The 27732-nt window shown below is 43.3% G+C and overlaps 1 protein-coding gene across 1 annotated transcript; it reads right to left on the bottom strand.

Annotated features, from left to right (window-relative positions):
* Nucleotides 1–27732, bottom strand: LOC124415470 (protein patched). The gene is made up of 11 exons (XM_046896433.1): nucleotides 26472–27732; nucleotides 22163–22355; nucleotides 14718–14907; nucleotides 13517–13586; nucleotides 9565–9662; nucleotides 9166–9373; nucleotides 3671–4078; nucleotides 1717–3573; nucleotides 1109–1597; nucleotides 607–730; nucleotides 1–485 (listed from the first exon to the last, which is right to left on the bottom strand). The coding sequence occupies exons 1-11, from the start codon at nucleotides 26691–26693 to the stop codon at nucleotides 331–333; spliced, it is 4014 nt and encodes a 1337-aa protein (XP_046752389.1). The 5' UTR covers nucleotides 26694–27732; the 3' UTR covers nucleotides 1–330.

Raw genomic sequence — 27732 nt, forward strand, 5'->3', positions numbered from 1 at the left:
AATTCGTATTGCCCTCTAGATTCAAAACTGTTATGATTTAAATTCTTTGTATCAAAACAAAATACGACTATTGTGTATTTTGTGGAAAACTTTATATATACAATTCTGTTACGTTAAACTTTTTCTTGTACTCTGAACGGCAGTAAAAGTTTATCGTTAATTTGTAAGAAGAGAAAGGATAAAAAAAAGACCGCCTAAAAAACTGTACGAAAATTAAGTATTAAAGAGGAACAGGGAGAAGGAAAAAGTTGAAACTAGCCTAGTCAGCCTTGTGTAGGTTTTCGTTCCGCTCTGTACTTTATCAGCAGTTGCCGATTGTCCCGGTACTTGTCAGTGTTTGTACGTGTTCCCCGCGTTCGCATTCGAGTCAGAATCTGGCTCAGAACCGGAAGATTCCCCCCCGTTAACGTTCGTGCTGCAACGCGAACTCCGTCTGCTGCTCGCGACACCGCCGTGTCTGCATTTCTCACCACGATCCACTCCACCTATAATTTTACAGAAAAATAATCGTCATTTACTATAAAATCTGGGTTGAAAAGCAAGGGGATAACTCAAAAGCGAATTCAAATAAACGAAATTAACACAAATCAGGGTTGTTACACTTACTGGACAACGGCGTGTGGACTTCGACCTTTATGTTAGCTGTAGCTGTCACCTTAGTTGTGATGTGAGAGGTCGAAGGTACTGGAGACGTTCGACTAGAACCACTCGTGTCGGATCCACCACAGTTCTGTTAGTCAAATGAAAAGGAAATTCACACGTGTTAGGCATGCGTTAAAATTTTTCGTTTCGCTGGCGTGCTTGAATGAAGGGCAAAAGCTTGAAAATTATTTACTTGCAATAATCTTCAACGCACAACACTGCAAAATCTGTATCTCTACTTTTAACTCTTGTGCTTTCGATGGTATTTATCAAAAGATACAAACTGCTGGTCAGAATTATTTTTGTGTTTGACTTCGATATAAAATTTTCTGGTTAAAAAAACAAGTGAAAGTATTCAAAAAAATTTATTGAAAATTTATCAATCAATGGCTTTCGTGATTAATTTGCGACTGAAGGTAATCAGTCTTCTGCGTCACGAAGTTAAAAATTGATATTCAAACCCTACCTGATTGCCGCACGTCGAAGTCGTCTCGACTTTGAGTTCTGGCTGAACAATGATGCACGACTCCTGAGTGCTGTGCCATGAATTTGGTTCCTCAGTGATTGTGGTCAGCGAGGGCTCGGCGTGCAGCCTATTGCTCTCGCTCTTGTGGGGTCGTTTAGGCGGCGCTGGAGGCTTGGTCCTCCTGACAATGGGGGATGCTGGGGGCGTTGGTGTCGATATTCTGTCGGGATGATCGTTGGGTATGACTTCTGGCGAAGGACCAACTAAGGAGAGGAGTATGGGGAAGAAGAACAGTCCATTCACGAGCCCGATACCAATGAGGCTGACCAGTACCAGGAAAAAGTACCGCACTATGAAGTCAAACTCAGACAGTCCAAGCATCATTACCGCCAATAGCGTCGTGAGAGCACCGTGCACCACTGGAGCATACATGTGTTCCAGAGCCAGTCTGACGCGTCTGTCTCTGCTGCCGATGCTTGTAACGAAACTCTGCAAAAAGTGAAAATAAAGGTTCAACTTTGAAGCAACTTTGATGTGTGAAATTGCACTAAAAAATGAGAAGGCCAAATGAATTCACTTTACGACAAACAAAAGAAAATCATTCTTACCAGACATATGTGAACGGTGAAGTGTACCGCAATGCCGACGCTGACGACGAGTAGAACAGCCGGAACAGCGCTCAGTTTTATACCGCAAAGTCCCATGATCCCAAGTAGCTGTAAAACAACCCCAGCCAATGAGGTGCCGACGAGAAGAGCAGCCCATAGATTGAGGAGAAGAATCCCAACTACAGCAACGGAAGCACCGAGGGCTGCGAGAAGCGCGATACCGAGACATCCTCTCAGTCCCATATACTGTTCCCAATAAAGAAAGGGAATCCCAGAAGGAAAATTAGGAAGACCACGTTCTTCGAATTTACCACAGAGTTCCCGAACGCTGCCGATGAGCTCGGTGATCTGATCAGTGTCCGTGAGTTTGTGGAGGTAAAAAGGCATCTGGGCGTAAGTGAGAGGCATGCTCTTTGGTATCTTGAGTTCGGGGTCATTTGTGTAGAACCACTGTCTAGGTTCCGGTCTCAAGTTAGCCTGAGAAGCGCCGTAGGCAAAGGCGTCATTCGACGCCCAGGCGCTGAGGTAGTTGTAAAAAGCCCTAGGATTTATAATACCATCGGAGTCGACAAGTCGCGTTTGATTGATGAGCGTCTTATCGATCGGGTTGTCAACGTGGCCGGTTTGCACCATCAGCTTGTACGCCAGGATTGCATCGTCGCTCGCGTTCTTGAACCATTCCTCCTGAACGACGCACCCTCGGCTGTAGTCGCGGTCGAACGCTGCTTGAAGCCCCTTGAGCCAGTCCCTGAAAAGGCCGAGCCAGAATTCAGGGAGTCCACCGTCGTCGTTTTTGATGACGTTCTTGACACGCATGAAGGCGTCATGGTACTCGTAGAGGAGCCGTTGGTTGTTGGGATACTCAAAGTCGCGCCCGGTCACCGCGTACATGTTATAAAACCCGAAGTGCTTCGCTTGGGCGGCGAGGAAGCCGTGCTCGTCCGAGTTCTGGGGGACGAGGTCAGTCAGCTCGAGTCCATCGTTGACCCTCGTCGCCTGCCAAGCGCTGCCAGCCAGGATGCCGGCGAAAAGCATCATCCCGAAGACCTTGGTCGTCGGACGAGTTACGAAAGGTGCGTAATGCCGAGCGGCAAGCTGCGAGAGACCGAATCCGAGGCAATCGTCCTTTGAGCATCCGGTCAGCGCGTCGTCCTCGGTAGGCTGCTTCTCGGCATCCCCTTTAACGTCACCGCCGATCCATGCCTCGTTCCTGTGGCTTCTCGGGCTCAGTATTTGCGTACAAGTCTCTCGACGTTCGGGCGGAATCGCTCGCGTCACCGTCTGCTTCGCGGTTCCGCAACCGTTTCCTCTGCAGTTTGCACTACCTGCAGAGTAAACCGCAGGCCTTTTCAAGGCCGGAAGACAGCAGCAGAGGATGTCAGAGCGACCAGATCTACGGCGACGAAGGTCGAGGCTCACCATCGCCGGGAAAACCAACAGCATCGCGGCGAGGTTGAAGAGGATCAGGATCGCAGCCTGAAGAGAGAAGACCCTCAGGGCTGGTACGGGGATCATCGCTGCGGCGAAAAAGGCCGAGACGTTGCTCAGCCCGGTCAGTAGTACCGATAGACCCGTACGCTTCAACACCATCCCCGTCTGCTCTCCGCTCCGCACCTCGTTCACCGACAACTCCGCGTAGGTATGGGTCAGCAGGAACATGTCGTGCACACCAAGACCCAACGCGAGAAAAGGCACGATCTGCGTCGTCGCTGCGTTGAACGGGATGCCCAAGAGTGCGCAGAAACCCAGACCCGCTGCGACCGCTGCGCACACCAGCATCACCCCCGCGATTCCAACCCCCGATTGCGAGCGCACAGGGTCGTTCCACCTCAGGAGTGCCAATCCCGCGTAGAGGAGCTAAGGAAAGTGTTGGAACAAGATGTAAGGGTCACTCATCGGTTGGTTTTGGTACCATTGGAATGAGTCCTCGTGGAGAAGGTAGAAGGATACTCACCATGAGTGCGCACCCGATGACGATCTTCACTACTGATATCTCGCTGTACTTTCCGAGAATGTCGTTCATCGTGGTTGTGCTAAAGGCGTAGAGGTTGTAAGGCGCGCTTCCGTTTCCCTTCAGTTGCTTTTTTATCTCGTTGCTGAACGCCCGCTGCCAGGTATCGAGAACGATCGATGCCTTCTCCTGGGACCAGTCGATGTGGTGAACCTTGTACGTGTTCAACCAGAAATCGTAGAGTTCCCGCTCTCCCATTAGCTGAACAACGGTCTGCAGTGCTGCAGCTCGCGTCAGGTGACCCGTCTTATTGTGCTTTGCTCCCCCGACTACGAGCTCCTCTGGCCAGTGCATGTACTTCGCTGCGAATCCGTAACAGCCTCCGGTCAGTTCTGCTCCTACATCCGGTGGCTGAGAAAGAAAACAACGTCATCGTTAATTTTTTTTTTTTTTTTTGGAAAATATGTTGTGAGTTATCGGTTATATGTATATAGTTGGGTAGCAAAGTTAGTGTATGTACAAAGCTTCTTTGGGTTAATATACTTTGAGAATTCTATTCCGAAAGAGGATTAACGGCGATAAACGTTTTCATTAGGAAACAAAGCGCGGTTCATTAGAGAATTTATGTCATGTCTTATTAAGAAAACTGTTCCATGATTTATGCAGCAATCCAATTGGTCGTAAGTGTCACTCTGGCGAGTGTGCTTATATTATACCATGGCTATATAGGTATAATATGATGTTTTAACGGCGGAATTGAGAACCTCGTAATAAACTTTCGAGGACTATATAGGTAGCTATATTACCTACCGATACGTATACCAGGTATAGGAGGGTAATATACAGGTATAGTTGGGTCAGGTTGGGTCCGTGAAAATGACGAAACGGCGACTGCGGTGGTCGCTGAGGTAAGTCATGGAATGGGGAGAGAACCGGAGAGGGAGAGACCTCACAGCGCGCTTTTATGGGCCCGTTATATACATATACCTACATGGTCCATTTTTCGTCGGGCGGATCGGACCGAACGATAATATTAGGTACCCTCGATTCAACGAATTTTTACTAGAATCATATTTATGGAATAAAGAAGCCGCGCGTGAAAATATTTGGGATTAATTCGATGAATTGTCCGTATAAATTTTCGCTCCATTATTAAACGATCTATATTCATTTCTGTCCTTCGAAAGATCGATCTTTATCTTGAAACTCGTTTTCGACGGTATACAGTGTGCATTTTATCGATTCTTTTTGCTTTTATTTTTCCACCAATTACGTTACGTCATGGAGCACAGGATAATGAATATTACCTTTATTCTCATAGAATTAATAAACCTTTATCAACAATCATAAAAACAATACAAGAGGAAAGTCATTCTCCTGATAAACTCAAATACAGTATCGCAGTTTGTAGGCATAATTAATTTTCATCTTGTCACTATTTCAACTAAATTACGGGGTGTTGATTTCATTCGTAAATGTAGACGAAGTTTCGACCGTTTCAAAAAATACGAGACGACCGTATTATTATTCCACCCCTTAGAAACCAAAGTAGCAATAAAAAATAAATATAACGAAGTTGTTGAGTTCGCAATATTACCTCGTCTATCTATTTTATACGTAAAAAAACGGTTTAATCAAACTACTGATATTCTGCAAAATAAACCCGGTACTAACAATAAAATTTATTCCAAAATTTCGAGCTATTGATTTCAATATATATAAAAAGAAAACATGTTCGATCACGTGTCCAACTTTGTAACCTCACCATCTTAAGTATCTCAGTATTTTTTGAGCCACCCTTTATCTGTCCGAACACTGTTATACACACAGCGAGTATATCTCATACATACTACAGCTATGCCTTTATTCTACTTCTTATACTTATACTTATAAACGTACATTCGTAGAACTGTATGGGTATTTATGTACCCCATGCGCACGTAATAAAGGACCGCGAGGCTACTTTTGACCTCGTATACTCCCTCCGTCGAGAGGAGAGCCAGCATATTATAACCTCCGTCTCGTCGCAAGGCGCAAGACGCAAGACGCGAGATCACGCCGCAACGCAACGCAACGCAACGCAACGCGGTGCGGCGTCTCCCGGTCGGAACGGAAGAGACGTCCGAGTGAGCGCCCGCACACGCACACTTACACGCGACACCCGCATGCCGAGGTTGGGGCCGGGGCCACCCACGATTATCCCACCGTGATTATCGTACGCGGTGGGCCTCCGTCATCCCCCCTCCCTCCGCCGCTCACCCTCACCGGCCGTCGCAATCTCTTTTTCTTTTCCTCATAGTCCCTCGCCGTATAACGTAGGTATGTTGTACGTATCTATACAGACGCATGTCCTATGTAGGTATGCAATGTGTAGATACTTACGTATGCGTACTTATATGCATGTGTATGGCCGCGCAACGGCAACGGCACATTATATGATCATAATATTGTACGTAAAGTATGTACGGATCTGACGAATGTATCAGATGTAGTCGAATTAAACTTCTACAAACACCGTGTCTGTACACCTACAATATTATACATATATATGTAGTAATATAATGTATTCGTTCATTAACCTCGAATTCCAGTTGTATCATAACACCTAAGTTCGGTTGTATTACTCGCCAAAAATAAGTTGACAGCATTGAAATAAACAAAATGTATAAAAAAAAAAAAAAAAAAAAAAAAAAAAAACGCAAGTGAACCGCGACTCGTGCGCGCTGCGAGTTTCGAGCGCGATCGCTTCTATGTCGAAATTATATCTATATATGTGTGTGTGTGTGTGTGTGTGCGCGCGGGCTTCTCTTGCACGACCTTCGCGGGTGAGAGGATGGGTGGGTACCAATAACCGCAGTGTGCACGAACCGCGGAGCGATTATACGTATACAAATGTATATATGTAGGTTGATCTTGTCTTCCGTGATTTTTACGTGAAATTTGAATTTTTTTTTTTTTCTATGCGTGTTTTGTCCAATTTTGAAAATTAAATACTAATTCAATTTCAAAATTGGAGGGAAAAAGACGGGAAAAATATAATTAAACAACATCATCGCGTAACGTAACTACACGTAAGAAGGGTTCTACAGTGTGTTGGTCGGTTTTAAAGAACCGCTGCACCGTTGAACTGTTAAGGAATGCCGCGTCACCTTTTCTGACCGCCTCGCTGAGCCCCGTCTGCAGACTAGGTATACTTTCACCCTTCTCTCTTTCTCTCTGTCTTCTTCTCTTTTTCTCTCCGGGCTCCTTGCATGTCGCTTCGCTGCTAAGACGAGAGGATTAACACTCCACGTGGAAGAAAAACATGCCAAATGAATTGGGTATTAACCCAAACCCTGACAGTTCCGCGGTCTCCGTATGCTTCAATATCTACAGGCTCATCCAAGTTTGATAGAAATTTTCAGTTTTTTATTCCGGGGTAAGAGAATTCTTCTTCAAAATATATCACACATACATTTTTTCCTTTAATTCCTGTACTTACACGGCCTGGTCAGAAATCGTCAAAAATCAAGTTTTTTTTTTTTTTTTTAAATATTTTTTTTCGTTACGGTATAATTTTATAAACAAAAAAAATCCGTAAGTTTCAGTTCAAAATTTGAATTTTAAAAGGTCGTTCATAATTTTTTTTTTTCAATTTTCTGGTGCATTACTTTAGATCTTTTCGAGCTACCTTTTAATATTCATATTAAAATTTCATACATTTTTTTTTCTTTAATTTAGTAAGAAAGAATCGATAACAATACACCACGACATGAATTAAAAATCAAACAAAATACTGAAAATATAATTTTTATAATTTAATTTTTTGACGATTTTTTACATTTTAAAAAATTTTGAGCGACCTCTTAAAATTTTTTTTTTTTGAGCTGTCCTTTGGAGTGGGCTCTTAAAACATCAAAAACTAACATTTTGTCACACGAGACTCAAAGAAAAAAAAAAACAAATAGTCCGTTTTTTTGCGCCACCCTAATGTATATATATAATATATATGTATACCTATATATACGTAAAATTCCTGATGAAGAAAAGTAATATTACGTATACGTATAATTTATTCCCAAGAAATGATTTATATTCTAAAATTCACCCGGCACACCTGAGAATCGGCATCACGTTATACATGTAAAAGAAATAAATACATAACCAATAGATCAGAGGCGGAGGTGCATGTGTATGACAAAAGCGCAACAATGAACGACGGCCGGTGCGGGACCACCGGAGCAGATTGCCGAGGCATTCACGGGTTGCATGCGGAATATCGACGGCACTTAGGTACTCTGTGCGTCGAAGAGACGGTCGCCGATGGGCCGTGGATGGTTGGTGTTGGTGGTCGGGCAGGTATCATTGTAGCAACAATAGGCGGTAAGTGGTATGACGCGCGTCTGTCGGCGTAATGTTATTTTATCGTTCTCCCCGGTGCATGCTCGGCTCCTCACACGCAACCTCGCATACGCATTGCCTGATCACCGCTGACGGACCGAAGAAAATATCAACCGAAAATCCCGCCGCCGGTGTGCATGCGGTATGTATAATGCATAAACGTCGTTGCTGCTGCACGTTACAGAGTCGGCTAATGAATGAATCTTCTTTCTTCTTTTTTCTTTTTTCTTTTACAAAATACATTTATACATAGTCGCGTCATCGGAGAACTCATCGAACTCACAAAGTACGAACAGCAGGTGAAGTAATGCGGACGCAATCGAACATCCAATTGTCATTTCTCGTTCGCATGATTTTTGTTCGTTTATTTTTTTATTTTTTTTTTCAAACTAGAAGAAGAGGAATTTCGTATGCGAAGAATAAAGGAGTTCAATTGCAAACGATCAATGAATCCTATGGAAACAATTGTTAGAGACTCGACATTCACGCAAACATGTTCATCCAAGTTTAGTTCTATCTAACTATCAAGCTATATAAAAAGTGGTGAAAAATCTTTGTTCCAAATCACGATACAAAGTTAACGGATTTCAAATTTTATCCCAACTTAAACCAAGCTCGTTTTTCTATGGGTGAAAAATCGCGGTATAAGTATAGGTATGAAAAAGTTTAATTCTTAAGACGACGCCAACGACGATGATTATCTTCGACGTATAAATTGTACACACGTACCCACGCCATTCGCCAGATTAACAAGGTTCAGAGTACGGCTGGAGTGTTTAAGTAGCATCGATTGATTTCCTCCTCCTCCTCCTCTTCGGGACAGCAGCTCCGACAAGTTTGGTTATCGGTTAAGAATATAAAGCGGGTCGTTTAAAATTCTATAGACGTTGTTAGATGCGTATTTCGGGTCGTTATAAACGTAAGTTAAGTATTCCCCGGTGGTTATCTTCCGCGCTTAGCTCTTCGTCGGAATAATTGATCAGAACTATAAATTAATCAGTCCACCGTGAGAGGTAGAAGGATCACATCGCAACTATAAACTGATAACGAAGTTAAATATTTTTACTTCTTAACAGCGATCGAGACGTTCTTATAAATGTCAGAAGCAAACTTCTTACCTGCTGTGACTTTTTGTTCGGGGCAGTTTCGGGGCAATCCTTGTCCGTAGGGTCGAGACACGGTTTGCTCTGGTACCCGTTCGTTATCCCGGACCGTTTCATGTAGTCCTCGAGAGTCTTGAAGGAGAATACGAACGGAAGTTTTTTCATCTGCTCCAGCATCTCGGTGGGGTTTAAATTCGTCCATTGAACCCCGGTTTTACTGTGCCTGTTCAAATACCAAGTTATATGTGCCAGTTCAATCCATCCAGTATAGTATAATTTATTGGGTCAATTCAAATTTGGGGATATTCATTCGTTAATGTTCTTCTCAAAACTCAAATTAAATTTTTAATTTAAACTTGTCTCATATACGTGAATTCTAAAATCTTATTACTCAACGTACGAAGAAAGACTTACGGTATATGAACTGGATACTCCGGACCAAGGAGTTTGCTACCTTCCCAAAAACAGTCCAACGGCGTGATTATCGCGCACGGTATGATGTTCTCGAATATCTGAAAAATAAATTTAAGGAGACGGTTGAATTGTTGAGTTCCGTTAAAAATTGCGAAAAATCCTTCTTCTCTCTCTTTAAATCCAAAGTCCACCGAGTCTCCTCTTCTGCGCAGGATCCGTTTATAGTTCAGGCAGAAACTAACACGCGGTTAGGTATAATATACTTGTATAGGATCGCGGAGAAACGAGCTTTCTTAGAATAGGACGAACCTTGCGCCCTGCTTGGCCTCGCCTTCTGTCCTTACATTCCCCTCTCCCTCCCTCCCTTCCTCATCTACCTTTAGACCTTCGGCAACAAAATCACTCCGTATAGTTTTCTCCTCTCTTGTCCTCTTGTCCTCTCTTTCTACACCTCATCTCGCCCTTTTTCTTTCCCCTTCCCCCCAACTTGCGCAGGAAAGATTATGGCAGATTAAGTTTCCTACTTCTCGGAAGAATTTTAAACAGCGGACGAGATTCGAAGAGGTCTGTAGCACCCTCCTTTCTTCACTTCTTTCCCTTCCTCCTCAGCTCTGATCTCTTCCAGGACAGTGTGAAATAATTGAGGTAATAAATTGTGCTATCCGGATGTCGAATGAATGTCAGGGTTGGATGGTTTTTGTTCTTTTTTGTACACCACTATATTTGCATTCAGTTATTTAGTTTCTTTGAAATTCTGGGATCGATGTTAAAATATATACATCACAACTATTTTCTTCCAGCAATTTTTGAAAATTGTTATACATATTTTTTTTCTTGTAGAGGATGGAAGTTAGTTTTTTAAAAATAGTCGAACAGTCGTTCGGAAATAGTTAAAATTTTTGATGTTACGAGATTATCGACGAGCGGTTATCAAAGCAGCTCTATACTAACCCAGAATAATAACACAGGTAATTCAAAATTATCTCTAAAATTAAAATCTAAAAAAAAACAAACACTCCGATGTTCAGCAAAAGTTTTTCCGATTGTAATTAAAAAAAAAAATTACGAAAAATTTAGTTACTTTTCTTAAAACTGGAAAAATCGCTTTGGTTTCTACAAGATCAAACTTTGATAAAAAAAAAAATGATTTTTTCCTTTACTAGTAACGTATAAGAAACCAAAATGTAACATTCATAAGTCAGACCCAAAAATCGTGTTGACCGGTATAATTCGTGTACTTTTGGGTTCGATCTCGTCGCTATTCTCAACTCAGGGAACAAAATAAGGAAAAAAAAATGATGAAAGGAAGGGATATGTTTGAATATATAATGATCAGTGTTCTCAAGGCCTAGCTAAAGCAGCCGGATGGAAATAGGAGGGCAGGAAAGAGACTATTATGTCACTGTACAGAATGTGGGAGAGTTAGTAAGTGTATAAGTAATAGGTAATAAATGATTGGAAAAGATGGGAAAGACCTAGGTGAGTGGGATAGACGAAACGTAGAAATAGCAAATTGCAACAAATTTTAAATATGAAGGTTTACAGAAACACGTCTCGCTTCTAGAGACTTAAAAAACAAAGGACGCAAGGAAATCGAAACAGATATAGAACGGTTAAAATGAATCCAACCCTGCAATGGTTGAATACAAAATATCCTCAATTAAAGCTGACTGAATTGCCCCGCGCGTTAAACAAATCGAAGGCGTTTCATATATTAACTGCATACTTCAGAGTACAAGTAGGTATTAGCTTTCTGACGTCCGACGGCAGTATCAAGTATAAAATGATTAGCGGTAGGGGTAGAAGATAATTGGATGGGTAGGTTTGAAGAAGGTAGGCGCGTGCGTGCACGCAACCGCGTTTTACAGTAGCGTGCGAGATATGCAGATTGTGTCATGGAGCAACGTCATATTTCCTGCAGATACCGGTTGCCGTACGAAGCTGCGCGTCGTTGTCGTCAAGGATGCTTTGGTCTAACCTAACAATAATGCAAAATATCCGATGTGGCATGCCCGTAAACCGCCTGTTTTTTTGGAAAGGATAAAGATTTCAGCATACAACTGAAATTATCCGAGCCAAAAAACGGTTTACGGGCATGCCACATACAATATTTTTTACGGTATGGGCATTGAAAAGCAAAACGAAGAGTGAGGTTATGTCGCGATCTGTTCGACGAAGCTACTTTATAAGGCAGTTTGGGATGCGCACTTCTAACTGCGCATCAAAACTGCGGAATAAAGACTTTAATCCGCAACTTTGTTCGCTGCCGTATAAAGCGTTACTTTACAAAACGAAAACTGCCACAAAAAGTGAACTTTTCAATGCTCATGCCTTAAAAAATATTTTCACCCTAACTTCCCAGACCATTTTCTCAATTCCCTGATTTCTCGATTTTTCCTGCGCAGTAATTTGAGTGCGAGAAAACGCTGTAATCATTGGTACCCGAATTTCGGCATAAAAATCTTCTATAATTCTAGTCAACGATTAAAATTATGCTTTCGAAGTGGAAGTGATCGTAGTTGATCAGCGCGGAGGACTGCTGGGAGTAGCGATTGCAGGCTGGGCGCAGTATTCTAGGTAAATAGAAGGCAGATGAGACCAACACACTCCTATTATCACATGCTTGTGTCCCATTCTCTCAAAGCGTGTGTATACCTGTAAAGAGTACCTGCTGTGGCACATTATACCAATACATACACACAAACAAACCCTCCACAACCACGATCTACTCTATACTCGTATAATATTATACAAGCACGGTACGTAATCGGTCGGTATCAGCATCAACATCAACATCAGCAGCATCAACAACAGCAGCAGGAGCAGCAGCAGCAGCAGCAGCAGCAGCATCTCAACAGGCTGCGATACTACCCGAAGGGCATTTATTGCGCTCGCATTTGCGTACGTAACGACGAGGGTCCGCGCCGACGACCTGAAGAAGACCACACGCCGTGACGACCCGATGTAAGAGGACATTGGTTGAAGAGGTGAGGGGTGGCGGTGGCGAGACAGGGGGATGAGGAGGGGGAGGGGGAGGGGCACAGGAAGACAACCCGCGGCCGGTGCCTGCGCCAAAGACGAGGAGGAAGACGAGGAAGACGGAGCCAGGCGCACCCCGTCATTATGCGAGGCTAATTGCCTCGCCGCTTATTTAGTAGTGGCTGCCCGTTCGTTCCTTCGTCCGTTGGTCGCCTTGCCGCCGCCGTCAGGCTCTCTCTGTCCCCTTTCTCTTGTACCTTCCCTGCTCTTCCATGCTCTTCTCTTCTCTTCTCTTCATCGCCGTGCCGCGAACCACTTGATGGGCTTACACAGACCCCATAATGCGTATTATACCCTATATGTCTTATACCTTCGGGCTACGATATACCGATCGTAAATCGTCTGTCCCAGACGTATTTACAGTCTATATAGATATCGCGCTTGTGTCTACATACATACGTTACGTCGTACATTTTTATGGACGCTTCAATGTGTAGGTCAGACGTGCAGATTAAACTGCGGAACGTGAACATCGATCGGATTTGGTTATTGATTAATTTTTACAAAGCAAACGTTTTTGTGCTCGACGATTTCGCGTGATTTTATGCGTGTATGTATATATGAGACATAATGTTTTTGGTAATGTCATATCGAATTGCACAAAATTTCTTCTTCTCATACCTATTTAGTCTCGACTTTTGTAGGCAGATTTTTTTTTTCTAAATATATTTTTCTGAAAGCTTTCTTTAGTAAGGAAAGTCAGTCAGGAGGTTAGAATCTCTCATCGCGATAAAATCGTATCGATTGATGTGAAATGTTTTGCAATAGTGTTTGAAATTTGTCAACTATTTTAAAATCCTTCGGGAAATCATTGAAATTTTGTTTGTTTTTTTTCATCTGTTCAGTATTGAGAGTGTGATAATTTTATGCACATCGACGAACTACGATTATAAGCGTACATAACGTTACATACCTGATCGATATAGTGCATGTCGTAATTGGGCACGCTCGGCGCGTAGCACATGTCTTTCAATCGCCAGGACCTAGAAAGAAAGAATACAACGTGAGGCTAGACTACACGCGTCTGAAATTCTCGTATTATACATGTCATAGATTGCGTGCGACTTGATTTTCTTTTTTAGTCTAGTATAGACTGTTTGGAATTGGAAATTCTGAAATTTCTGAACCAATTAGCATTACCTAAAAACTGATTATTTTCAATTTGTGTTTCTTTTCTTTTCTTTTCGCTCACATTATACAGAAATTTTTTTTCAAACTCATTACACAATGGATAGCAAAAATTATCTCGTCAATTTTCTTAATTACGCATCCGCATGTAGAATGAAGTTCTTAATTCTCCTTGACGTAGAGAAAAAAAATCATAACATCGTAGCGTTTAGAAACACGCAAGCTAATTTTAACAGTGCGCGGTCCAATTTTATTACGTATAATTTATGATAATTATTACTGTTTCTTTCTTCTAAAATTCATTGTAAATTTGTCCAGTTTATGTCTTTGCACGAAAGAAGTTGCAAGCTTTACACAATTCCATATGAACTTTGGGGTTGAGCAATGCGAGTGCACAGCATAGTGACGTCGTTAATTCTTATGGTGGAGTTGTTGCTAATTACGTATGCATACAGGTGTGGATGACACAAACGAAGATAGTATCTTTCTGGCAACTTATACACACACCAGTGTATTATGGAAGTTATGTAATGTTTACTCGTGTGTAGGTATACTTTTTATGTAATGTAATATAGGAAAGGGGTGAAGATGTTGTACATGCATCGTGTGTATAACTTTTAAAAATGCATCTCAGTACTCCATCGCTCGACGTTCGAGAATGCGCGTTGGGTTGTTGGCCAACCAGGATGTGGATTTTTTTTATTGCTTTTATTTAATTTCGCTTTATATTCTTTGGTTTCTTTATTCTCTCAAAATGACAATTGAAAAGAAAGAAGAAGAATCGGAAATATACCCTTCGTACGATACCCTAAATTATAGGAATTAAAAAATCGAGCAGAAACAGGAGGAAAAGATAGTAAAATAGTAATAATAATAATTAGATCTATTAAAAAACAAAAAAAAAAATAAAATAAAATAAAACCTGATACTAACAAAACGCAAATAACTACACGATGGTACAAAAAACGGGAAAAAGGAAAACTTACGTATCGAACAACTGAACCGTCACTTGAGTCGCGGCTCTTAGAGCGGTCAAATGTTCCTTCAGAGCAGCCGAATGTAGGATATTTGCTCCCGCGTGTTTCGGGGTCTGGATCACGAGCTGATGCGTCGAAGCTGCAGCCTCGCCGAGGGCCTCGCTCGCGTATTGGACCTCTTTCTCCAGCCTTCCACCCTCTGCAAAGTAAAAGCGAACGAAAACGTTTTTATTGCAAATGGTGTGCAGAGAATAATCAAAACGGGATAAATCATCTTTTGTATAATACTTCGAGAGTCTTTCACTCGTTAAAAGTAGGATTTTGTCAAAAATTTTATACGCATCATAGGTTTCAACACATCGTGAACTCTTCTGTTGTTTTGTCTTCATGTGTATTTACATTGAAAAAACAAATTCTATGTATCGATGAAACGATTTTTTTTTAGAAACATTCTTGTAACGAAGTCTTCAATTTTACTCATACATCGATATTATTCGATATAAATACTCGGTTCAACACAACAATTTCTGGCTTTTTCCGGAAATATTTATAACACGAAATTAACTGCTTTTATAACTCCAAAAACAATAATTGAACCCACAGAGAATGGGAGCTCTAAAAAAGACTTGCTTAGCCGCGAGGCATCGGGCTTAGCTGATACAGAAAATACCCTTTATTTCCTTCAAATCATCAGTAATAACCATAAGGTGTTTGAACTTATATTATACGCGATATGTCGTAAAGGGACGTTTGTCTGGCTTTTGGTCCTCGTGGTTCTTGGGCCCCTCGGGCCCCTGGGCCACCCAAAAGGTACCGGAGCCGCGGTTCTTTGGGTCGTTCCCAGCTTTCCCCAATTCCCAATTGTACTATAAGTCGGGTACCGACCAACGGACATGTGGCGAGTGGCGAGAATTCGGCGAAGATCCTTACGTCGTTATTTTCCGTGCGTCGATTATTGTCAATAGTTTTTTCTTCTGCTTTTCCGTTGGAAAGAAAACTTGGTGTATAATAATATAATCGACCAGCAAATGAAAGGTTGAGTTTTGCACCAGATCTCGACGTTTTGAGGCCCAAAGAATTACCTCCTACCTTTCTCACATCGATTTTTGGGTGTTTGTCTCTGAGCAATTTTGCGCAAAAACGTAAAATTTCTTGTGTGACTGCAATATAATCAACTCGAAAACGAATGGACCAATTTAGACTGAATTTGGTCCACTGCAGGTGGAGCTTCTTTGAACTTCTCATTAAAACTGATGATCCAGATTTTGAGTAGATAACAAGATCTAAGTCGAGATTGGATCTGACTTTTCGTGCGATTTTTACATCGTCAAAATTTCTTCTTCTCAACAGATTTTTCTCTGCTCATTTTTTCGTCACTACTTCCACGCTTTTACCGTGAAAACCATTCGTTCAATCTGTTTTCTTTCTTCCTTTCATTTTTTATCAAATTTAGAATAATACTTCCACAATTTTTTCATCGACTATCTTTTCGATCTCTTTTCCGAATTATTGATCGCTGATGGTATAACAACATCAACAATAATATCAATAATTGTTTTTTATTTTATTCATTCAAAATTTCTATCCGCCCTAATAATCCTTGCCGATTTCTTCATCCCTTACGCGATGCATCCTTGTCGATTTTTCAACGTGCAAAGAGTGCAGCAGACCGGTAACTGCAGCCTGCATGCATGCCGCTAATAGGTAGGTGAAGGAACGTGGCTGCGGCGCGCTGCGCGTAGACGGGCAGCGGAAGAGAGGGCAGCAAGAGGGGGGCGGGGGGGGGGGTCTAGATGAATGGATGACGATGGCGGGGAGGGGAAGGGAGGGGAGAGAAGGGGGCATCACGCGGGAGGTCGCGGCCACGCCGCGCGCCATTGACCGCCTGGCGGTCCAGCACGAAGCTCGACGCCAGGATCAATTCTGAACCATTTTCCGCAGAATGCAGCCCCGTCTCGCCCTCGACCCCCTATGGTTCAGATTTCATCGCTTTTCACGTACTTAGTTCTGTTTCCAAATTCATACGACGATGGTGTGTAAAGTTGTTTGCCTTTGAGATTCTTGCGATGGACTGTACGTCGATGATGAATTTGGCAATTTTGAGGTTATGAAAGCTTGGACATTATTTTTCTTATTTGCGTGAAGTTTGTAAAATTCAGTTTCTCAAAGACACGCTTGAATTTGAGAAATCCGACTGCGTGGATCTCTGTTGTTTACGATATTTCGAAAAGATGCAATTTTAAAACAGTAATTGTGTCACAAGAGTTTTATATTTTTTGTATACTTTATTGCACAGATGTTCAGTAAATATTGTACAATCAAATTATCAGTTACAGAACTATATTTGATTATGAACAGGACTGTAAACATAAATATAAACAGTAAATAAATAAATATCATGTAACTAAGACTGGTCATTCAGAATGTATAATACATACAGTACCAAACAGAATGTGCTAGTCAAAACATTACATATAAGTAAGATTTACAGAGTTTATTGAACATAAAAACATGCGTTGTCGTTAAAAGTAGCTACGATAACAAAACAAATTCGCAATTAACGACCCGAATAAAATCGAACCAAAACATGCAAATTCCACACTGCGTGATTTCGATCCGGTCGCAAAGACACGTGTGTTTACAGTATATCATATGAACCGATGCCCGCGGGACGGTTAGTAGTAGAGAGAAGAAAAATCGAAGTCGCTGTCTTGTTCTTCGGATTTCCGGTCCGGTCGTCGATCGGGGGAATTGGCCGACGTAGTACGGCGTTTACGTTACAAGCAAACTTGCGGAGTGCACGCGTGTCCTCGCTATCGGACGGCTTACGCATAACCCCATTTAGTCTGGAATCTGATAAGTTGCGGTTTCCGCAGCGTGTAATGAATGCGCGTACACACAGCTATCATCCGTGATGGTGGTTCGTACAAACTTGGCTGAAACAACGTCGACTATGACGAGACTGAGGACGAAGATGCGGTACCTACAGCCACAGCGCCGCGTCGCGTCGAGCGAGACGAAAAAAGAGACAGAGAGAGAGAAAAAGAGAAAGAGAAAGAGAGAGAGAGTGGCGGAGGGGCGACGGTCCGGTGGGCAGGGGGTAGACGGACCCCCGACGCTGGCCGCGGGCCACCCACGGAGACCATTCACCGGAACCGAGCCCCGTCCAGTTCAGTGGTTTTCATTTCGAAGCTTCCCGTACCTCGTCGGAATGTCGGCAGGGGGGTAGAATTAAGAACGTGGTATAAAGCCTACTCCTCGGTTCCCCGAAAAGTGAAACTAAGACCCCGGGTTTGGGGGATCCTCCGTTTTCAAGCTAAGACTCCGATTCATAGGTCTAGAGGTCCACGCAGTATCGAGGATCGAGTTGTTCTTCATACTGCGTCGGTAATATCGACTAGGAAAAAAGCATTGGAGCACCTACACATCTCGATTTCCATGGGTCCTTTGGACCTCATTTTTGCCAATCGTTGGGCGAGTCGTGTTCGTGGTGCTGAACATGCGAAGAAAGATTCGATCGAGCCAGGATGCTACTTCTTCGAGATCTTGGGGTGATCTTTCGCGGGGATGAGATCCGCTGTTGGAACAGCCGCGTTCGTTGGTCCCGTGGTCCGTCTGTCTGTCCGCTCTCTCATCGGCGCAACAACAACAACAGCAACAATAACAACAACAACGGATTCCCTCCCGGTGGGTCTTCGGACGCTCTCCGTCTTCGTCTCCGGTCTCCGTCTGGGCCCGAGGCTCTTTTATCCTCGTCGGAGCCTCTCGCTCAAATGCGCTCAAAGGCATGGGGGCCTAATGAAGATGTAAGCAGTCGACCCGCATGCGCCGTCGTGCCTTCTTCCTTCGTCCTCCGTGGCCCGGTCCTCGGGACCGACCGACGCTCATCTCCGACCGAAGTCAATGTAGCGGGTGTCTGATTACTCCTGCCATTCGAAGCTCATTTCCAATTTCCTGACTCGTTCGGAGTGCGAAATTTGCCTTGTCACGCGGGACGGATCTTCAAGTCAGATTTCAACACTCTACACTATAGAGAAGTGGAAAATATGTGATAAATTGACTTTTAAATGGGTTCAAATTTTCTAAGCTCCATCGTGGTATTCAGAGTTTGATAATATGTCCTGAATGTAAACCCATCCGGTCAATTTTCTATTTCCATTTCAATCTCAGGCGAGAGTTGCTGATCCTGATTCAATTTTCCTTTAACTTGCTCCGTACTACAATGAACTAATCGAAAAAAGCATAAATCCAAGATTTCTGTGTCCTTTTAAAATTTGTTTAAATTATTACTATACTCTTTTGAAAACTAAGATCCAAGGGTCAGGAATAATCTTCTGTTCCAACTTCCATTTCTTATACAATTGTAGTAATTATTTAAAAAAAACGGAGCGAGGCTTATAATAATTGTTTAGTGTGCCTGATTAAGTAAAAATGAGTGTACTGCATTTAACAGAGATTATAGTAATTAAATATTATTACAACTGTCACGAAGAGCATATTTCGGGTCACCAATTCAATTGATAATCGAGCTCGTCATGAAGTTGAATAAAACTGCGAACTTTGGGTGTATATAATCTACCAAGATCACTTTTACTTTCGCGTAATTCGCGTTCGCGTTCGCGTTTCTCGCGCTTTGATCAGTAGCTCTCACTTTCGCGAAGAAATTCGCAGCGACGTCGCGCGTTCACGGCTGAACCGGTGGTCCTCGATATACCGTTACTTATCGTATTATAAAGATGACGTCATACGGAATCATTATGCTTCCGCAAGGTTGTGGGTCTATGACACACTTATCCTTATATAAAGTATTTATATACACCTATATGCATGGATTTATAAATAGAGGAATTCAAGGCGCCATGCGGTCGAATTCCACTGCTTGAATATTCAAATGTAATTTAGATGACCATTGGTGATCAATGTGAAAATATAAATATATATAATAAATTTCTTTTTTGACCTCCATGAATGTTAAATTTTCACAAAAAAAATGAATGATTTAATTTTACTCCACTCGTGGTGGATGCTCATAATTTTTTATGAAAATCATTTATTCTAACACAAAATGACCTCGCGATTTTTTTTTTTCTCTGATTATAGGCATAATACCGCAATTCCTCAATAACAACCGATTATTCTACCAACATATACGACCGAACTCGACACGCTGGAATGAGTAGTGATACTTGTTCCTGAGTAAGTTCAGACTGCAGCGTGTCTATAATACAATATTTGTAGGTGTGCGTGAGCGTTCGTTGTACGGCATCCATGCCTACATTCCGACATATTTTACAGCTGTGAAGCGGGCTGAACCGGATGAATCATCTCCGAGGGTGTCTCAGAGCTTTCTTCGGGATGACCCTGTATCATATTATCTTATACCGCGTCTCAAATCCGTACCTACGTTCAAACTAAACTTACATTTCAAGGCTCTGGTACGTGTATACGTATCCTCTTACGCCACAGCATATGATGATATGATCAGGATAGACACAGGATTTTCATGTTTCGTCACGAGTCCTACTGACCCCGTAAGGTTCATTGTGTGGTTTCTGCAGGACCAACAACTCCACTCTGCATATCGTGACTTTTGTCATCTTGCCAACTTTGTTAGAAACTTGGCCAATTCTTGGGAGCTCGAGTAACTCCAGTAACTTCAGTGCGGTTCGTTCTCACTTTTCGAAGAACCCGGGCCTTGACTCGTATAGACGGATGCAGCACTCTACTCTGGGAGAGATATCATCCACCCGTGCAGCGCCGTGTCGTGTCGTTGACATCTCAATGTTTTCGAAACCGGACTGCATCCACTCAACGTCGTTCACCCCGCATTCGGTGCGTCTTCTTCACGCCGCTTCGGTAGATGTTATTATAACGCAAAGTAATTGAGGAGATCTCGTTTTGATCGGAATTCGATCTTTGGTAGCAGCAAACTAAATTAGTGCAAGGCCTGATCTGACCAACTTGGCGAAATTTTTGTTCGACGATATTCAGAGGATATCGTGCATGCGAGAACCCTTTAGACCTTCTTTAACAACTTCCGGTTATGGGATACTGGCTACTACCAGTTTTGTTGTTGCACCTTGCCATATAAATTTTCCTAGAATCCTCCGAGTTCACTCCTTCTCGACACCGCAGGTATAAATTACAATAAGTAGACCCGTAGACTGTCGGGGAAAAGGTACTGTAACCCATAACTGGATGCCCGCACCTATCGTTCGATCTTTGCCTCACGGATATCCGGTATGAGCATCTATATAGACGTAGCGATCCAAGCTGCGTGCAGCACGTATTGCATCTCGGGTCTGGACCTTGTCTGCAACTGTCGGCGATGCGACAGGCTACCAATTTCGACATCAAAACAGAATCGAGGATCACTTCATCCGGGTTTATTTATTACTCATCCAAAATTCGTTGAACCAAAGGTAAGATTATCAGTTTTCCACAACTGCATACATCCATGGACAAACCTATGGATATCGAAAAATGGGATGGTTTAAGCTGGTTTTGAATGTTGACTAAACGGTTGAGATGATGCGAGGGTAACAACCTCTTGCCTGTACCATAAACGCAAAATAATTTCCCGTTATTTGTCGACAAATTACACAACGCCGAAGCGAGTTGTGCAGTGTTGTAGGTACCCTGCAACTTGTACCTCTTATACCCACCCGTCAACAATACGCGGCGAAAATCATGCCAGAGAAGAATCGTGGTGCTCGGGTAAATATAGGGGGCCCACCCAACACGCGGCTAATGTACTGTAGCTACGAGTAAGAAACGAAGTCGCGAGAGCGATATCGTTTTGCTCGAGTTGCCCCGCGGTTGGTTGGATGGTTGGATGGTTGGATGGTTGGATGGTTGGTTGGTTGGTTGGTTGGTCGGTTGGACCGACGGACGGACCGACTTGGTAAAGCCGGACAGGAATAGGAACGGCGCGAGACGTGCGCGGAAGATGAAGAAGAAGAACTTGCCCGAGACGGTCATCCGCTGACTGACTGACAGCCGCCATTAGAACCTCTTACGATCGCTCTCGAAACACGCAACTCGCCGACGTTTCTCAATATTACACACTACTTTATAATATCATCATCCGGTGGCACAATTACTTCAGGGATACATGAAGAGATGATTTTTCTCTATAAATTTCTTATACCCACACAAAGAGATCCCATAGTATCGTAATAGCCAAGGCATTCTTCGGAAATTGGGCCAATCTTTTACATCGTGTGTTTTTCATCATTATTTATAAACTGGTATATATCTATTCACAATCTTCTTCAGGAAAAAAACTCTTCATCACGTGTATTCATCGCATGCTTCAGATTTTTCAAATCGTTTTATACGATCACGGTTATGTTATTGGACTGTTTTATGAAACAGACTGTTTTCCTTTTTTAGAACACTCTTGACTGGTATCGAAAACCGTGAGTATAATAGTCTCCATGTGATGTACTTACCCTGTACCCATAGTTGGTCGACTCGGCTGTGGACTTGGACTGACTTTAGAGCAACGCAAAAGGTTGCCAGCGCCAGTATCGCGACAAAAAGCACCTTCCCTGCGTGCCTCTGCAGGAAGTATCCCAGCTGGCTCAGCTGATCCTGAAGGAGCGCTCGAATCCACACGGCCGACCTTTGACCCTCCGCCTTCCCCTGAAAAATAACCATAGAAAGAGAATATCAGGTTAAATTCTATCTTCTGTGCTGATAGTTTTGTGTTCTGAGAATTTTCCAGGACATGCAAGTCAAATTTCAGGACATTTATCGAGGATCGTCCGCTGTGCGATGAATAACTTACTATAGACCCGGGCTCGTGGCCTGAGGAGGGGATAAAATGATATTGAGCCAAAACGGGGGGTGGCAACACATTTTCGAGAAACTACGTATGCACCTATACTTTGACACACACACACACGGACACGGGGCATATAGAAAAGCGAATGGAGGGGAGGGCAGGTGCTAACCGTGGCTTACTAATATCCCAAGGCGATGTATAACGTACTCGCCAGGCCGGTGTGCCGTGTGTGGCTCGCTTACATAACACTGCAGTTGCACACATAGTCACCCACAAGTGTAAGTGAGTAAGAGGATCATTCGTGGGCTGTTGCATCGTCCTAAATTAAGACAACATCGAGATGCGCCTACAATTTTGGATAACATTTGTGCTTCCAGTGCATCGGCTCACTGTGCCTTCAAGCATATTGCTTTCATTTCAAACTTTTTGCCTGATGAAAAATTGTTGAAACAGTTTCTCACTGTTAGTTCACATGTCCCGTTCCGAGTCGCTAGTATCTTCGTGGCTACTTATTCATCAGGAAGACAGAGGACAGCAAGACGCCTCCGTTACTGCTAACAAGTGAAGAAATGAGAGGAGAAGCTTTGTTTCGAATCCTGTACACCCGCCCCGAGTTTCGCGCTAGGATCAATCTCCAATACTGTAGAAGTGGATACCTTTACTCTCTGAATATCCAGGGACCGCCGATCTACTCGTCCAAAGGAAGAAAAGGTGTGCAGGAGTTGGATATAACCGGCAACGTTGCGCCACGCTGGGACCGGGACCAGCCCAAGGTACCCGGGTCACTTTGACAATATCCCTCCTGGACCACACGCAATCACCAACCCTATTCTCCGCGCGTCTCCTCGACTCTCGCTTCAGTTCCCGCAAGGACCACCAAGGACGGAGACGAAGGAAGGAACGAACGGCGATACATACACTCTAATATCATCATCCGTGTGGCGCAGTGTACCTTTGCCTTACCTTGGTATAACACGCGTATTGTACCCCGCGTTATGTGCCTGTGTCGGGCACAGGTATGCACACATATCGCCGCGAGGAATCTGCACCTCTCCCACCACCACAAGCCCCGGGCCCCGAGCTTCTTGCTTCTTTGCACCTGCGCTAGATACACCTTTTCGTACCTACCGTAGGTAGGTATAGACATATTTCACGATGGCATGGAAGACTTATTGTATTTGCAAATTTGCAATTGCGTTAAATACGAAAATGAACATTGATTTGAGACTCTTTCAACTCTTGCTACGATATACTATCCCGACTATCAGTTCGTCACGGCGAAAATGTTTTGCAAGTTTCAATTTTATGATCTTGCCAAATTTTGAATCGGAAAAATTGATGCGATAACGACCTTGCTATAGAGACTATACTAAATATACCCCGAATAAAAATACGCCGAGGTCTCCAGGGTTTCAGGACTTTTCAGCTGTCCGTAATGTGTCTGCAGTTCTTCTCTTCCATACATTACTTTCGCGCCCTTTAACGGACGTAACAGCTGATATCGTTAAGCGAGTGTTGTTTGGAAGTACTTGACACACGGACACGCACAGCGAGCGTGCACGTATAAATAGCGGCGTACCTATAAGGAGGAGACTGACGCCTACACTAGACTCTAAACAAGCCCTACAGTGTGGAGTGTGGAGAAAGCGAGGAGAGAATTCCCTGCCGCCACCAGAGGGCCCACGGATCAACGAAAGTTGAAAATGAAGACATTCGTTCACGAGCTATGGGCAACAGGGACGAGGGGCGTGTATCCCCTCGTCAAGATCAAAGGAATCCCCGGCTACCGCTACCGCGGCGTTTTCTTTCCGGGCCCCAAGCAAGGGCGATTCGGAGAAAGACCGTGCCTGATGGGCATCGGGCAGCTAGCAGCTAGATGCCAACGTACACATGCGCTCTTTGGAATGCTTGTCGCACAATCCGCCGTACTTTGCAGTAGGTATATAGATGTCTCAAATTCAAGAAATAACTACTGTAATACAGTATCATACAAAACCTATAAGAAAAATTTCGTATTTACAACAATTCTGTATTAAACGACAACCCTTGTCCCAACACTGACATCAGTACAGAGAAGATTCACCTATTTGACCATTAAGTTGTGAAAACATATAAAGAATTTCATTTGTCTGAAGAAAAAAAAATGTATCGGACAGTGCGAAACCAACAACAAGTGAAAAGAAGAGGAAAACTGTTTTCTAAACTGATTAATTATGCACCCATCAATTTTTTTGCAAATTCATTGAAAATCTTACATTGCATAAATGTTAGTTTCTTCAGAGATTTTTTTTCATATCTCGTTAGTTCAGCAATCGACAACAGATTATGTGGCACAGGCGCAGAGCCTCTTGATGGCCGTAGGAGGGAACGGCTAGTGTGGGACTCTTCGTATATATTATTAGTACTTATATATACTATAGTGTATGTATGCCGCACACGATGGCGGCACCTTTAATCTTACGCGCTGCACATTCAGGACTCCGAAGACGATGCGACGCGACGTGAGAGCTGAAGACGAAGACGAAGGTGACGCTCGGTGGAACCAGACGGTACGGGATGCAACTGACAAGTGCGACCATTCTATACTAGCGTATTCGTATAAGTACTACGGCTGGCCCTTTACACATGCGTGAACCATATATACATATATCATGCACATAGGTACATGCGTTATGTAGTTTATAAAAAAAAATACTTGAACATGTTCATAAATTGTGCTTTCATACCTTGCGTATGATGCATACTACGTATGCACTTTCTCTCGGCTACGTTACGCGTAACCACGTGGTTGTACATGCGCATGCAGATATCGGTATACATACACTTTACCTGCGACAGTTAATCAAGTGCGTAAACTGCAGGACATTATCACACATACACGAGGAGCATTCAATCAGGTTAGAAACGGTTCGCAGTTAGCATATTACGATATCAATTGGGACATTGTTTATTTGGAGCTTGGTTTTATGCGAGCTTTTACCTCTTTGCAGATTAAAACTATGATAAATAAATATATGTAACATGACGGGAAGAAATGTAAGATTTTTTTCTATCCAAATTTAATCTTCTACACTTGTACTATTATAATTATGGTTTGGACAGTTCAGTATTTAGTACAATTGCTTATCACGCAAATTATGATTTCATCTTTCAGCTAACGATCTGAGCCGTGGGGGGGCGCTGCTGGTTATGTAGAACCAGGAAGTCGAGAGAACTGAAGATCGAGAAGAGAATGGCGAGAAAGCTGATGCTAGAGGTCGAGGGCTGATCCTTCCCAGTTGGAATGCACTCGTTTTTCAATTCTCCGTGTGGAATCTGGTATGTTGTACGGAACGAGTCAGGCATAAACCGACTGTCGGACAAATACTGTTATTTATAATATAGATATAACACAATTTCAGGCAATCATATTATAGTTGCTCCTCTATATGAGTTTGAAAGTGAATTCAGAGAATAACTTGAAGAAAAGAAGAGTAAACTAAGTGAAGATAAAAATGTGAATGAATCTCACATCACAAAGAAATCTTGATGCGGAAGACTATGAACTTCCGTTGGATGCACACGAATTCGTGTTGTAAGATATCACGAATAATCAGAGATCCGTTAAAAGCTTTTGAAAATGTCGCTGAAACTCCTACACTAGTCTGCCATTAAAATTGACTTAGGTCACGGACGACGAGGTGGAGAAGGAGTAGCAGTATTATTATTCATGCTACGCGTTGAGTTTTCAAAATGGAATGTACAGTTATATTCGGGGCTGTTTTAAAATGCCCATTTCCGCTTCATACAATTTTTACTCAAACTCCAACAGCACAATCTCCTCACAAGATTGAACTAGGATTGAATATTTCGTTTCGGAGATACTTTCGAGAAGACCATCGAGTGTAAAAATATTCAGAAACCCTGGTTTTTCGTTAAGTGCTACCCAAATTCTACGGTTCTGGAATATCAAAATTTCTTCTCCGTCTTCTTACCTTCTCGAGCTGATCCAAAGCGATCGCAGCATCGGTCCAACTGGGCCTGACGTAAAGGTCGGTTTCGTGCCTGTGTCTAGTACTTCCGGTGTACCTCGCATTCGAGGAGGGTTGGTCAAGGTCTGTTTCGCGGTCGGTTTGGGACGGCGTGGGCCCATGTAGCCGTTCAGAACCGGAAGGGCGGTCCGCTAGGATCCCCGTTGGACCGGACGAAGCGACCATGGTCTGCAACGCATCTGCCCCCTCAAAAACTCGCTCCCGGTTTATCCCCGTTTCACAGTAACCTACTTCCGGCTCTCCGGGCCCCGACTAAATGCGGGAAAAAAAATCCTCGTCATATCCGTCACCCGCGGATGGAATAAATGGTCGTCAAACAAACTGCCGAAGAACTAACGCAGCTTGAAGCCGCCCCCTCCCTTTTCCTTCAACCCTGTCAAACACTCGCGCACAATTTTACGTGCGATCAGTCGCACCACCTAATATATTCAAGTAAAACTGCAAACTGCTTCAATTCTCACACTGACGATCCAACGCACGCACTCCGTCACGTTTGGGACCTGCGAAACTTGGTCGGTAAACACAGACTGGGCCCGGTCCCCTGCTCCCGATTTCGATGCCGTCAACCCGAGTCAGCACCGCCCCGCTTTTTGCTTCTCCTCTCTTTCCTCCCTTCCTTCCTTCCTTCCTTCCTTCCTTCCCCTTTTACGGGAGTATTTACTACGCTGGAGTTTGTCAGACGTAGGCCGGTTGGTATACAAAACGATTGGCGACGGTTTCACGCCGCGCGTCTACCACGAGGAATAGACAATTCGCGTTCCTGGTATAAGGTTGCACTCTTCGTTAGCCTCGCGCTTTCATTCCTCATTCGTAACTCGTAACCCCAACGGCTAGCACCTCACTGGGTTTGATCTTCTTTTTTCTGGATCCAAGAGGAGACTTCGAGAACTTCGAGAACGAATACTGGTGCGTATTGCGTGTAGTCTGCGACTGAGGATCTAAAACGGATTCGTTTTTCTTCTGTTTTTGGTTTTCCTTCCTCCTTTCAATTTCTGCTCATTACTTTTACCCTGATATTGGCACATCTGGTTTCAATTTCAAACTATCCTTGAGTCGTTACGGTTATTGTTGTTCTACTGTCACTGCACCGATCCTCGCAGACAACTATTCGACAAGCGCTAAGAACCAAGCCTTGTACTCCTTCTTCTCTTGCTAACTTAACCGCGACCGGCACTTCGAACGGTCCAAGTCCGTACTAACCGAC

Source organism: Diprion similis, chromosome 2, assembly GCF_021155765.1.
Source record: "Diprion similis isolate iyDipSimi1 chromosome 2, iyDipSimi1.1, whole genome shotgun sequence".
In the NCBI taxonomy this organism is placed as follows: Eukaryota; Metazoa; Arthropoda; class Insecta; order Hymenoptera; family Diprionidae; genus Diprion; species Diprion similis.